This window comes from Phyllobates terribilis, unplaced genomic scaffold (genome assembly GCF_046119375.1).
Source record: "Phyllobates terribilis strain yellow unplaced genomic scaffold, ASM4611937v1 Scaffold_3__8_contigs__length_932513732, whole genome shotgun sequence".
In the NCBI taxonomy this organism is placed as follows: Eukaryota; Metazoa; Chordata; class Amphibia; order Anura; family Dendrobatidae; genus Phyllobates; species Phyllobates terribilis.
In genome coordinates, this window is record NW_027362763.1 from 741273034 (window position 1) to 741287929 (window position 14896).

General features: G+C 43.7%; 1 protein-coding gene across 7 annotated transcripts in view; it reads left to right on the forward strand.

Annotated features, from left to right (window-relative positions):
- EHBP1 (EH domain binding protein 1) overlaps positions 1 to 14896 on the forward strand; it is a 445048-nt gene that overhangs the window by 113939 nt on the left and 316213 nt on the right. For all 7 annotated transcript variants that reach the window (XM_073672136.1, XM_073672138.1, XM_073672139.1 and 4 more), the window contains 2 exons: positions 8577 to 8758; positions 12100 to 12239. In XM_073672136.1, coding sequence (XP_073528237.1) covers positions 8577 to 8758; positions 12100 to 12239 — 322 coding nt within the window. The remainder of the gene's footprint in view (positions 1 to 8576; positions 8759 to 12099; positions 12240 to 14896) is intronic.

Sequence of the window (14896 nt, forward strand, 5' to 3'; positions counted from 1 at the left end):
TTAGCTCCGGTGCCTTCATCCTCCCCATGGACCACTTTGGTTCCAGGTCCCTGCTGTGGTGTTTCTGGTCCTGCAGTCAACACATGGCAGCCTATCCTTTGTCAGCACGTGACCGCCGCAGTATCTTAAGGGGTGGGCTAATTACTGATTTCAGTACCCAAGCCTGCCCCCTTCTACATGTCGAGTGCCACCCCCTCTTGCCCTGCACTGGGTAATGAATAATGAAGCAAGTTTTAACAATATTGTCAAATGAGCGCCAATATCAACAGTTGCCCATGTTACCTCCTCTCTCCCATCAAGGAAAATTATAGTGATTGTAGAGGTAGCAGTGGAGGATCTCATCTTCGTGGTGCATGACTTTGTGTCTCCATGTCGCAGACATAACCAGTAGTGTAAAACTAAGGTAATATTGGAGGATCATCAACAGCCATTGTTGAAACCATGTGGTTGGTTCAAAGCCATCTTGCAAGGATTTTGTGGTAAGATAAAAGTTCTATAAAAGTCTCCCAAAGAAATCTTGAACTTAATATTTTTTTTAAAGAGACACCTCCACCCAGTCCATCTTCATCAAAAGGAGGCATGGAGGGGGTTGCTGACCAAGCAATGTGTGAAGTATTGATTTGGGTCCCACTACTGCTATTATGTGTAAAAGTTTCCTTATACCAGGATTGCACCAATATCTTTCTGAATTCAGATATCTAAAAATGGCCCAGACAGGACCAATGGGGGGCGACATTGGTCAGGCTATTAGATACTAAGGCATGAATCTATGTTCAAGAAGACTTTATTTGTGGGCAAGACCACATGTAGTGGTACAGGTCAGCCTCGGGGGCATTACACTTGGAACAGTGTGGTGTAGGGAAAATACCCATCCTATGTCCTCTAACGGGAGTAAACATAGGCCCAGTGACAGAGATTGAGAAGCATTTCTATATATCACGCTGAAGGAAGAAACGTATGGCAATATATCAATCTCTGTAAGTAGGGTTGGTATAGTGCAGAGGTCCCCAACCTTTCTGACCTCGACAGCCACATCCAGCTCCGATAGAGGGTCGCGAGCCACATCCAGCTCCTGCACCACTCACAGTAGTGACATCCAGAGCCCCCTATTACCGGTATAATGACCGCCAAAACTTTTCCACTGAAATCACACCAAAGCAGTATGCCAAGCTCCAGGGTTTCCCATCTTATAACCATTCAGATCTGCTCTTCTGTGCCGGGCTACACACAAAAGTCACCATCCAGAGATCTAGTCTTAATAGTTATTTTCTACACCTGGTGTTAGTGCACCCAGCTGGCAGACAGCTGCGAGCCACATATCACGGGCCCGCGAGCCACATGTGGTTCTCAAGCTACGGATTTGGGTCCCCTGGTATAGCGAGTTCTGGTATATCCCACGACCATTTGGTTGGGGATGCTGATGGGGCAAAATTGTCTATTGGTTTATTAAGGAGCTTATAACATCTTGATATTTGGCCTTTTGAGGGTTGGGATTGGAAACTGTGGGTTCCACTCTGTGTCGGTGAGGTGGGGCAGAATAGTTTATATGTGTGTCTTTGCTTGTAATTAGGGGAAAAAAATGCAAAAGACATTTCTGGGTATGTGGCATAAAGTTCTGAAACAGTTAGTATAAGTCAATGTGAATGATCTAATGAATTATTAATATATCGAAGTTCCATTTTAAAGGTAAACTATATGATGAGATTGTCCATGCTGGAAGTTAGGGTTTTGAACTAGAGTGGAAGAATAGTTGGGATGTAATAACAATTGTCTGGTCTACGGTCCTGCTCACCAGGTTAATATTAATAAAGGATTCATTTGGAAGTTGGTAAAATGGCAGGTGAAGTGCTGATGTGAGGGGGATTTTACTTTTCACGGTTACAATAATTTTTGCCCTGTACAAGGCTTGGCTCCAATGATCGCATTTAACATGGAAGCAGACTCTATTATTAAACCTGTCCGATAGAAAAGGAAAAAGGACATGGAAACACTGTGGGCCTGACTCATTAATGTGTACCCAACTCCAGTCTTAATGAATCGGCCCCTAAGACTTTAAATTAGAAGGTTTTTTTTTTTCTTCTTAAGCATATGTTTATGAAAATCTCACAGCTGGAAAGAAGAGAAGAGTTAAAGTTTTAAGATGCTGCAAACCCTCTTATAAAGGTCAGATATCTTTTTACATTTAGGAATGATAAATTGCTTTTTGCTTTTCATTCCAAATACGGTTATTAAATTGCAGAACTTAAAGAAAAAAAATATGGTTGTTCCCAATGCGCCTGTTACCTTTATTTTCCTTTTTAGCTCCCCTTCAGCCTTCTGCAGCCATCCGTATGGTCTGTTATTGTTTACATTCTGAGACTCCTCGTGTGCCTCTGTATTATATTTCCTCTGACTTTCCTACCAAAGCTACATCTTTCCCACTGCTCACACTTCCACCCTCAGTGCACACCCACTCCACCTACAAAGCACCATCCTGAAACTCCTATAAAGTCTCAAGATGGATAAATTACAGCCTATTTTTTCCTCATAACTGTCCTAGTGTGCACTGCCCTGAGACTCTTCTGCAGTCACTGGTACAGGTGCTGACACTTTACTATACAGGCTCACTGTGCTGTAGGAGATCATGTAGTTATATAAGAATTATTTTTTGTAGCTGCAATTACAAGAGAAGACAGTGTAGTTCCTATATTTCCAGGTAAATTATAGATACAAGAGTTATGAATCTACTCCAAATGATGACAGTCTTGATTTTTTTTATATGTCCTGTATTACAGCTGGTCTGAACTGTCAGTGTTCAGGAGCGCATTGCACCCGGCCGCTAGGAAGACGGGAGGCAGAGAAGCTGTGCGCTCCTGAAGATAAGAACAACATAAGCAACATAAGAAAACCCCTTTAATCTAAGAGAGAATGTGGTGCCCTTCTGATACTCTATACAGCACATTGGTTGCCTACAGCTTAGGAACGGCTTGCTGTGTGAATGAGGCCATTTTTTCAGTGCTCTTAGCATAAGTTCACACAGAGTTTTTTTGTGCCATTTTTGATTCTGCGCTGAAATCTTAATCAAAAATGCTTTGAATACACTTGCAACAAACTTTGCATTTATTTCAATAAGAAAATGTACCGGTACTGCTCATCATGTTTTATTTTTGGGATTATTTAACTCGTGGTAGAAAACGCATTGTGTTTTTTATTTTCTCGCAAAGTTTCGAATTGTAAATTGTGGCAAAATGTGCAATTTTGTTGCAGCTTTTATCAGTTTTGAATGCTTTTTTTGCAGGTGAAAAACATTGCTATACACCATAATATAATTAAAATCCAAAAACTCAGTGTGAACATAACCTACGGGTATGGCGCAGCTTTGTATATACAATGTATTGCAGAAAAAGAAGAAACACCATTAGCTATAATAAGTAAATGTTACTCTTCTGTTTATATAAAACTATTAGTCCCGGCATGCTTTGCCGTTTGAGTCATTTCATTCTTCAGCCTGCCCTGATTAACGTGAGTGTTATTTGCAAAATGTGTTGCATGCTCCAATTAAAAAAGTCATCATAGACCAGAGGTATTGCGGGTCATGACTTGTCTTCTACGAAGGGTAATTGCGTTGTCATCTGAGCATGTTGAGTAACACATTTCACCTCCATTTCCAGTGAACTGGCTGCCTTGTTTAACCTATTGTTCAAGTTAATTGACTTCTTCAGATGACTCAATTTCTGGTCTAGTGAATTCTTTTCCTTGGGTGTAAAGTAAGAGTAAAATTGTCCTCGTCACAGGTCAAACTGGACTTCTTAACTCTTAGTTACATGTTAATGTAATACTCCACCACTAAAGATGACCAGGGCTGCGGAGCTGTCAATCACTCCAGTAGTAGAGATAAGGGAACCAAGATTGTACTAATTATACCCATGCCTTTTTATATCGGGTCGTGATAAGTATTGTCTGGGCAAGCTGAAGTATCTTAATAGGCTTACCTGTTATCAAAATGGCCCGTAACGTGCCCAAACCCGCTCTACATTTATAACTCCTATATTGTTTTCTGGGTGATCTACACTCTGACTTTTTTTTTTTTAATCCTTGGCTGCCATGAAGGGCGTGCCTACTAATATGCCCTGGCACTGACATTTATAATGATCAAGGTGTGGTACATACAGTATATATTTCTTCATACCTTACGTTTAGGGAAGTGGAAAATCTAATTTAGCTTAAAGCTGTGAAATTGTGTCAAAAATTGAACAAACATGATATTGTCTTGTGTTTTTCTTTTTTTTTACTTGTTGATACTTTACAAAATTATAATTTGACCTATTACGTGCATCTCACTCTGACCCCGGGTGTATCGCTCCATGACCTTACATAGCCGGAGCATCCAATAGACACTCACTCCATGTAGATCTTCAAAGGCGACGTCTGACGCTACGAGCTGCCCGGGTGCTCCACAATGGCAGACTTCTCATTTCTGTACAAATTGAACTCTTCACCTTGTATTAATATTGGAACTAATGACAGACTCGTAAAACTGGTTTAAGATCCTATTAAGTGTTTACATTAGAGTACCTCTTCCTTCAAGTTAATGTGAGTGGTCATATTACATAACCGAGCAAAACAATGGAGAGATTTTATTATATTGTGGGGACTTCTGTTCTATTTCCATAAAATTGAAACAGATTTCACCTTAAAATTTTGCAGGAAACTTTATGTAGTATATATTGCCAAGCATGAAAGTGTAAAGCGGTGTCTTTTTACCGATCACTGCAATGTCCTATGATAAAACATCTTAAACTGGTATTTCCATCTTCCATATTTAGGGTCTTTGGACAGGATGTGTCGTAAATTCCCCATGTGTCTGGGTTCCACTACTAGAACCCTCACATATTGGGAGAATGTGGGACTGATGACCTGCATCTGCAAATTCATGACTGTTGGGATAGACTTCAATAGAATCATCTCTATTGAATCCTTAGGGTTTTACGTTAAGATCCAAGTAAGAATTGTTCAGCTGATCTGGTAATTCTCACATACTTGAGGGCAGCACACAAACATGGCCACCCCGCCACTAAAGTGTATAGAAAATGCAGGGAGTGGGACACGCCTATCGGACAAATCTGCCATATGGGTTTGCCCTAAAGTAGGACAAACCCGCTTGATATCAGTGGGATCGGCTAACAATCTTACATGTACCAGAGCCTCCTGACTCTCCCTCGGCAGATAATGTTGTTGGAGAGAAGGATCCAGCCTGTTGGATCTCGAACAGCCGATACTTTTGTTCTGTGTACAATAAGTTTCTGCCAGAGGATTCTTACAGCATCTCTGTCAGAGAGAACATAGGAGCTCGAACAAGCCAAGTGTATGGATTCGTTGGGAGAAAGCTGTCGGTTGTCGATAATCTTGCATTGTAATTAGACCTAAGAAGTAAGGCTTTATTAATCTTTTACTAGATGGTGGCCCGATTCTAACGCATCGGGTATTCTAGAATAGGTATGCGGCCAACCTGGCGCAAGCAGCAGAGCGGTGTTTACATTTGGCGCCAAAATCGCTGATTGGTCGAGGCCGGCAACCGTGACCAATCAGCAAAGCGGTGTTAAAATTTGGTGCCTATATCGCAGATTGGTCACGGCCGGCGGTCGCGACTAATCAGCAGAGCGGGGGTTAAATTTGGTGCCAATAATGCTGATTTGTCGCGGCCAGCGAACGCGACCCATCAGCAGAGCGGGGTTTAAATTTGGCAGCAATAATGCAGATTGTTTGCGGCCGGCGGTCGCGACCAATCAGCAGAGCGGTATTTAAATTTGGCGCCAATAATGGTGATTGGTCACAGCCGCGACCAATCAGCAGAGCATTGTTTAAATTTGTCGCCAATAATGCTGGTTATTCGTGACCGGTAACCGCGACCAATGAGTAGAGCGGTATTTAAATTTGGCGCCAATAATGGTGATTGGTCACGGCCGCGACCAATCAGCAGAGCGGTGTTTCAATTTGCCACCAAAATCGCTGATTGGTCGCGGTGGCCGGCCCCGACCAATCAGCAGAGCGGGGGTTTAAATTTGCCGCCCATATCGATGATTGGTTGGGGCCGACGGCCGCAACCAATCCGCGTCGTATTAGTGAGGACCGGGGAGCGGCGCTGCCTGTGCGGGTACTTCCGCTGCGAGCAGCTGGGAGATGAGCGGCTGCTCGCAGCAGAAGCATCCCGACCGGCGGCTCCGCTCCTCAGTCCTCCGTTCACACTTGCCGTCAGGAGATCATAGCGCTGTTTAAATTAGGCGCCAATCTCGCTGATTGGTCGCAGTCGGCTGTCATCCGCGACCAATCAGCAGAGCGTTGTTTAAATTTGGCGCCAATCAGCAGAGCGTTGTTTAAATTTGGCACCATTCTCGCTGATTGGTCGCGGACGCCAGCCGCGACCAATCAGCACAGCAGTGTTTAAATGTGGCAGCAAGATCGGTGATTGGTCGCGGCCGCTATTTAAATGTGGCGCCCAAATCGGTGATTGGTCGCGGCCGCTATTTAAATGTGGCGCCCAAATCGGTGATTGGTCGCGGGCAGCGGCCGCGACCAATCAGCAGAGTGGTGTTTAACTTTAGCGCCAAGATCACTGATTGGTCGCGCTCTCCGCCCGCGACCAATCAGCGAATCGTATTGGTGAGGACCGGGGACCGAAATCGTATTGGTGAGGACCGGAGAGCGGCGCTGCCTGTGCGGATACTTCCGCTGCGAGAACCCGGGACATGAGCGGGCGCTCGCAGCAGAAGTATCCCGGCCCGCAGCGCCGCTCCCCGGTCCTCCCTTGACTCCCTAGCCGCTGATGTCCCCACAGTATCCGCATGGTGTTACAAAGGTCCGGACATTTGTGTTAAAAATCGCTGATTGGTCGCTGGCGCTGCCCGCGACCAATCACAGATTTGGGCGCCACATTTAAATATCGTCCGTGACCAATCACCGATCTTGGCGCCACATATAAACACCACTGTGCTGATTGGTCGCGGACGCTATTTAAATGTTGCGCCCAGCGTCGGCGACCAATCAGCACAGCGGTGTTTAAATGTGGCGCCAAGATCGGTGATTGGTCGCGGCCGATATTTAAATGTGGCGCCCAAATCGGTGATTGGTCGCGGGCAGCGCCAGCGACCAATCAGCGATTTTTAACACAAATGTCCGGACCTTTGTAACACCATGCGGGTACTGTGGGGACATCAGCGGCTAGGGTGTCAAGGGAGGACCGGGGAGCGGCGCTGCGGGTCGGAATACTTCTGCTGCGAGCGCCCGCTCATGTCCCGGCTTCTCGCAGCGGAAGTATCCGCACAGGCAGCGCCGCTGACATCCATGCGCCTAGGGTGTGAAGGGAGGACCGGGGAGCGGCGCTGACATCCAATTGGTCGCGGCCGCTATTTAAATGTGCCGCACAAATCGGTGATTGGTCGCGGTCTTGGCCCGCGACCAATCACTGATCTTGCCGCAAAAGTTAAACACTACTGTGCTGATTTGGGCGCCAAATTTAAATATTCGCCGCGACCAATCACCGATCTTAGCTCCACATTTAAACACCGCTGTGCTGATTGGTCGCGGCCGATATTTAAATGTGGCGCCCAAATCGGTGATTGGTCGCGGGCAGGGTCCGCGACCAATCAGCACAGCGGTGTTTAACTTTTGCGGTAAGATCAGTGATTGGTCGCGGTCTATCATCGAATCGTCTTGGTGAGGACCGGGGAGAGGCGCTGCCTGTGCGGGTACTTCCGCTGCGAGAACCCGGGACATGAGCGGGCGCTCGCAGCAGAAGTATCCTGACCCGCAGCGCCGCTCCCCGGTCCTCCCTTCCACATTGAGGTCAGCGGCGCCGGCGGTCGGGGTCCTTCCGCTGCTACCGGCCGGGAGATGAGCGCCTCGCGCCGCTCATCTCCCGGCTGCATCTCCGTCCCGCAGATGGGTCCGGCGTTCAAGGTCCTTCTGCTGGTACCGGCCGGGAGATGAGTGCCTCGCGTCGCCATCTTTTTTCAGGAATCTTCATATATACTTGGGAGGCTGTTCAACTTGGGACAGGAGACCTGCTCTTGGTCTGATCCCAATCGTGGATGTTGGATGCTTGAAACCAGCTGAATAATCAGACCCAGTTTTTTGAAAGTCATAAAAGCCAATATCGATCATTAGTAGTTGAATAATTATTACATGATACAGGAGTGGTGGTGATCTGTGAAAAAAAAAAAAGAACATTTCAAAACATTTTTGACTAATGCACCTGATGCCACAAATGTCTGGTTGCTGCAGGTTCCACCTCTAGGGTCCACATGAATCTGTCTCATACCACAGTGAATAGAGGTGGCCATGCTTGTGTGGCTTCCTCCATTCACTTCTATGAGCATGTGGGTATTTACGGAGCGTCCATAGAAGTGACTTGAATGCCTTTCATCCACGGTCATCTATCCATTTACATTACCACGATACAGAACTCCAATATTGAGAAGTAGGAGACCAGCATTCTTCAGACGTTTATGGGTTATCCTAAATCCAGTAATGGGAATAACCATACAGATTATGTAAATTTTCATACTTTTACATATATATATATATATTTTTTTTTATAGGAATCTCCATCCGGTCGTCGGAAAGCACTTGCCACCAGCAACATCAACATGAAGCAATACGCAAGTCCCATGCCTACCCAAACTGACGTCAAGCTAAAATTCAAACCCCTATCCAAGAAGGTTGTATCTGCCACTCTGCAGTTCTCCTTATCTTGCATTTTCCTCAGAGAGGGCAAAGCTACGTAAGTCTTATTCTGATGCCAGGCTGGTTTTTCAATGTTATTGTACTTGGTATAAGATGGAGTTTGCCAGAGAAGCAATGATCGGAGAACTGGCTGTGTTAATTGGAGGTATTTTGTGAATGCTGCGTGTTCCCATAGATGTTCTGGGACACCAGCTGTTAGTACACTTAATGGAATGTTAATGTAGGGCAATGACATTTTCTAAGCAGGGGCTGTTTTGACTTTTGGAAGAGGGGGGGGGGGGCATTCAATTACTGTAAGAAGAAATTCGGACCTTTCTACTGCATTTTAATTTGTAGATTTCTGCTATATTTTTTTTTAATCCACTCATTTCTTTTTATCCCCTTTTTTTCTCTTTCTTTTATCTTTCTTCTTTGTTGCCACATTACCAAAGTTCAGTTTTGTTGCCTGACAACATTTAATTGTATTCTATCCTGCAATCATCTCCACGGGTATTAAAATGTGCGGATTCCTTGGGAGGCAAAGAAAAGTCTATTTCAATGTCCAGTGTTAATCCGCAACACTATAGTACACATTGTGAGTGTGAATTGTACGGAATGCCAATTACAGAAATATATCATTAAATTGCAAGCAAGCCATCAAAATGCAGATAGGGTATTATTTGTTCCCTTTTCCGAAATAGATCATTTCTCTTAATAAAAAAAATATATGTATATATATATGAAAACATTTTTTTCTGTTTGGGCGTCAGTAACAGATATTTTTACAAATAGCCAGTACTGTAACCCTGCTGCGTAATAATATTCTTTCTTGCATATTGCACAATCCAAATGTGCGCCTGCTTTGTAATCATTCAGTGCAATGACTGCTTCTCTGAATGCAGACGTCTGATTTATGAACATATGAAATAATTTTCTTTTAGTTGAGTTTTTCCTCTTCTTTTTTGAGATTAATAAAAATTAGGTACAAGCAAATAATGAAGCTGATGTAATAAAATTTGTGACTCTGTTCCTAAGACCTACAGGACATATTAGAAAAGCGTGGCATATGGTTTTCCACTATATTTTCCTGTTGTATTCCTCCTCATCATGGTTTTGTAGATCTCTGCTTGCTGTCAGTAGGAGTCTTCATTGTCTACCTCCAATGGATTAAATCTGCCTTGGTCACATAATGCACAGGTGCAAACTCCTTACCCCTATATTTGCAATTTACTGATTTACCTATGACAAATCCGATGTGTATTTTACAATAGCAGGCGGATTCTCAGATTTTGGCTGTGGATGTACCATGGATTCACATGAGGATAAGCCCTATATTCATTTATTAAGCCTCATTTCCGATTTTTCCATGTGGAATCTGCAAAAATAATGTTCATGCTCCACCATGGGGGTCACAGTAAATTAATTCACGTACATTGGATGTAGAACATTAGCGGATTTGATGAAGACATAGGTGTGGAATTCCAGTGCATCACATAACCGGGAGATGTTTTTATCCGCAAGGGATAACCCCTCCCCGCAGCATTCAGTTTTCACTTTTGGGCTTTTGTTTTGCTTCCCTGTCATTCGATTGTTTTTTTTTTGTGGGATGAATTATAGCTTTGTTTGACTCTATTGATTTTATTATGTAATATACTGAAAAACAGGAACAGATTATAAGTGTGGTGAAATAGTGAAAAAAGAAGCAAACAAAAATTCTCCAATGTTGCTTGGGTTTTGTTTGCACTTCGTGACTTGGTAACTGTCTGCATGATTGTCGATTTAACAAATTAATATAGTTTTTTATGTTTATTTTACAGTTTTTAAAAATTAAAAACTTTTATTACATTTCTTTGGAAGGCAAAGTAACTGAAAAACACCAATTCTGGAGGGTTTTAAGTCATTTAAAATGTTTTCATCATTGACTGTACAGGCTGAATAATTTTACAGACTTTATGATACCAAATACGCTTATTAAAAAAGAATAAACAAATAATTACTGGTATTGGAAAAGGGAGGAAGATATTATCTTTTGGTTTTTTTTTTTTTTATTTGCCCCTTTTTTTAACAAAAAAAAAATTTCCTTCATTTTTTTTTGTTTTCTTTTTTTTAGTCCCTTTAGGGGACTTGAACCTGTGATTGCTTGTAAAATACACTGCAACACTTTAATTGAAAAGGAAGGGTTTCAGAGGAGTACCAACATGGCAGAGCTAGCTGTTATTACAAGAACATCGGGGGAGCGAATGGTGCCAGAAGGTCTACACCCATCTATCCACATAGATATTGGCCAGTTTCAGCTCCTGAGCCTTCTCCATTCCGTGGCACTTGATTTCATATGTGAGAAAAGGGTTAAACAGTGAAGAGTTTGACAGTAAGCAGAGACTCTGAAAACCGTGAAGGATTGGTACAGAAAGAATATTGGAAAATTGACAAATTATTATTTTTGTGTTATGGGGCTCTCAAGAATTACCAAAAAGGAGTTTATAGTTTTTTCAGAAACTGTGATACATCTGTCCACTGGTTTTGTCTAGTATTTCTGGTTAGTTCAATACTATGCAACCCATTTAAAAGAGTTAGGAGAGACCACTAGGAAATTTGAGGAGTGGCATCTGTCTGGGAGGCAAGTATACTTTTTTTTTTTTTCTCAGTTTTGTGCAGCAGGATAGAACTATTAAAGAGAACCTGGAAAATGTATATCTAGGTACCGTGTTAGCCAGTAGATAAAAAAATATTTAGGTTTGAGAGTCCTCAGTAGTTGATACCTTTTAATGGCTAACTGAAAAGATGGTAACAAATTGCAAGCTTTCGAGACTATTCAGGTGTCTTTATCAGGCATAGAAGCTTGCAATTTGTTACCATCTTTTTAGTTAGCCATTAAAAAGTATCAACCACTGAGGACTCTCCAATCTTAATATTTTTCTAAAGAGAACCGGTCATTTGATTCATGCTGCCCAAATAACAGGCAGTATTAATCAGAGCTTGGCTGCACGATTGCATTCGGGTATGCTTTTCTCTGAAATGCTTCGGCGTTTAAGAGAACATGTAGTTTGGAGATCCGACCAAGGACCAAAGGCATAGACATGACTAGTTCAATGCGGCCCCCGGCCAGCTTCTCCTAGCGCCACTTCAGGTGATTGACAGGTTTCTCCCATATGTGTACACCAGGAGAGGCTACTGTCAATCACCTTGGGCAGTGCAAGAAGAAGCCGCCTGGGGTCATCATCGGGACTGTTATCTTCCCCAGTTGGATCCTTAAACTATGTTTTCTATGAAACGTTGAAGCGTTTGAGAGAACAAACCTGGCTGCAATCGTGCTTGAGCAAATCTTGTTTTGATGAAGCTTTCGTCATTATTATTTATGAGAAGGTATAAATGGCAAGGATTTGTGTGGCTTTCTTTCAGGGATGAAGACATGCAAAGTCTGGCCAGTCTGATGAGCATGAAGCAAGCGGACATAGGAAACCTGGATGATTTTGAGGAAGACAACGAGGATGATGAGGAGAATAGAGTTAACCAGGAAGAGAAGACTGCTAAAATTACAGGTGTGTAGACTAGTAAAGCACCTGAGGTAACACTGATGACACGCCAACACCTGACATTCCTGAACAGTCCAATTGGTGACGCTCTTAGCTAGTTACGTACTTCAGGTCTAATGATAACCTGGTGAGAAAAAATCTCCAATGTCCTATGGAAATGTATTCAACGGTTTTCACATATTTGTATAGCAGACACATGATTCTGCAGTGTCATACACAAAAGGCTATCACAGCCATTCCATCTAGTTTCCCTATCGCTCACACTTTCTAGGGTTTTGTGAGAAGTCATTTACTTGTCTCACAAAATTTGAATCCAAAATTAGTCTTTTAAAGAGGACCTGTCACCAGGTCAGTGTGTCCAGTTTTGCACCCATTTTGTTCCCGCTTCTCCCCTGAGTATTTTTTAGATGCCATATGGTTATTATTATAGCTCTATTCATTCCATGGTGCTTTACATGTGAAAAAGGGGTATACATATAAAAACAATTACAATGATCTTTAACAAAACGTGACGGCGACTGGTACAGGAGGAGCGAGGACCCTGCCCGCGAGGGCTCACAGTCAACAAGGGATGGGTGAGCATACAGTAGATGGGGGTAGACTAAGTCGTGGAGCGATGGTTACTGCAGGTTGTAGGCTTGCCGGAAGAGGTGGGTCTTTAGGTTCCTTTTGAAGGTTTCCATGGTAGGCGAGTCTGATGCGTTGGGGTAGAGAGTTCCAGAGTAGGATGGATGCACGGGAGAAATCTTGTATGCGATTGTGGGAAGAGGAGGTAAGAGGGGAGTAGAGCAGAAGATCTTGTGAGGATCGAAGGTCGCGTGCAGATATGTATCGGGAGACTATGTCACAGATAAATGGAGGAGACAGGTTGTGGATGGCTTTGTATGCCGTGGTTAGGGTTTTGAACTGGAGTCTCTGGGCAATGGGGAGCCAGTTAAGGGATTGACAGAGAGGAGAGGCCGGGGAATAGTGGGGGGACAGGTGGATTAGTCGGGCAGCAGAGTTTAGGATAGATTGGAGAGATGCGAGAGTGTTGGAAAGGAGGCCCACAGAGCAGGGGGTTGCAGTAGTCGAGGCGGGAGATGATGAGGGCATGCACTAGTGTTTTTGCAGATTCGTGGTTGAGGAATGTGCGGATCCGGGAAATATTTTTGAGTTGGAGTCGGCAGGAAGTGGAAAGGGCTTGGATATGTGGTTTGAAGGAGAGGTCAAAGTCCAGGGTTACTCCAAGGTAGTGAGCTTGCGGGACTGGGGAGAATGAACAGCCATTGACGTTGATAGATAGGTCAGATGGGGGGGATGAATGGGAAGGTAGAAAGATGATGAATTCTGTTTTATCAGTATTAAGTTTTAGAAATCTGGCAGAGAAGAAGGATGAGATTGCGGACAGACATTGTCGGATTTTGGTTAGTAGGGAGGAAATATCGGGTCCAGAGAGGTAGATCTGTGTGTCATCAGCATAGAGGTAATGCTGAAAGCCGTAAGACTCTAAGCTGTCATAGGCCAAAGGTGTAGACTTAGAAGAGCAGGGGTCCTAGAACTGAACCTTGGGGGACACCGACAGACGGGGCGAGATGAGGAGGTGGTGTGTGAGTGGGAGACACTGAATGTCCTGTCTGTTAGGTATGAAGAGATCCAAGATAGGGCCAAGTATGTGATGCCGAGAGATGAGAGAGTCTGTAGTAAGAGGCAGGGCTATGGAGTCGGTAAGCCAAACCTCCGACTCCTCAATTTCCATGATTCCGACTCAACGACTCTGACTCCTTCATACATGGCTCATGTTTAAGTGATAAATTTACTGTAGAACAGATTACTCTCAGGTAAAAGTCTAGACCCTTAGATCAAGAATAGGACAGACATTTATAAGACATTTCATAACTTTTCCAAATTCTTATGAAAAAATATTCTCCACAAACTGCATTGAATTACTGTACCCAATTTATTATATATTTTATATCCATTTTATACTGACTCTGACTCCACCAAAATGGGCTACGACTCCACAAATCCGACTCCACAGCCCTGGTAAGAGGGAATGGTCTACTGTGTCAAAGGCAGATGACAAGTCTAGGAGGAGGAGGACAGAGTAGTGTAGCTTGGATTCGGCGGTTAGTCGGTCGTTGGTGACTTTAGTCAGGGCAGTTTCAGTAGAATGGTGAAGACGGATGCCAGATGGGAGGCGTTCAAAGAAAAAAGTGGACATGTTGTTCCAGTAGTTTTGAGGCATATGGGAGAAGTGATATGGGGTGGTAGCTTGTCAGAGAAGATGGGTCAAGGGAGGGCTTTTTGAGGATGGGTGTGATCGAGGCATGTTTGAAGCATGAGGAGAAAACACCAGTTGTTAGTGACAGGTTGAAGAGGTGGGTTAGGGTTGGGATGAAGATAGTGGTAAGGCTGGGGATGAGGTGGGATGGGATTGGGTCAAGTTCATAGGTGGTGAGGTGTGATATAGAGAGTAAAAAGGAAAGTTGATCTTCTGTAATGGTGGAGAAGCTGGTTTTGGAGGAGGAGGATTGAGTAAGTGTGAAGAGGGGCTGGGGGGACTTTAGGCAAAAGCTTTGTCTGATAGTGTCAATCTTCTGCTTGAAGAATGAGGCAGTCTTCAGTGGAGAGGAAAGGGAGGAGGCGTTGGGGGGCAGAGGAGAGAATTGAAAGTGTTAAAT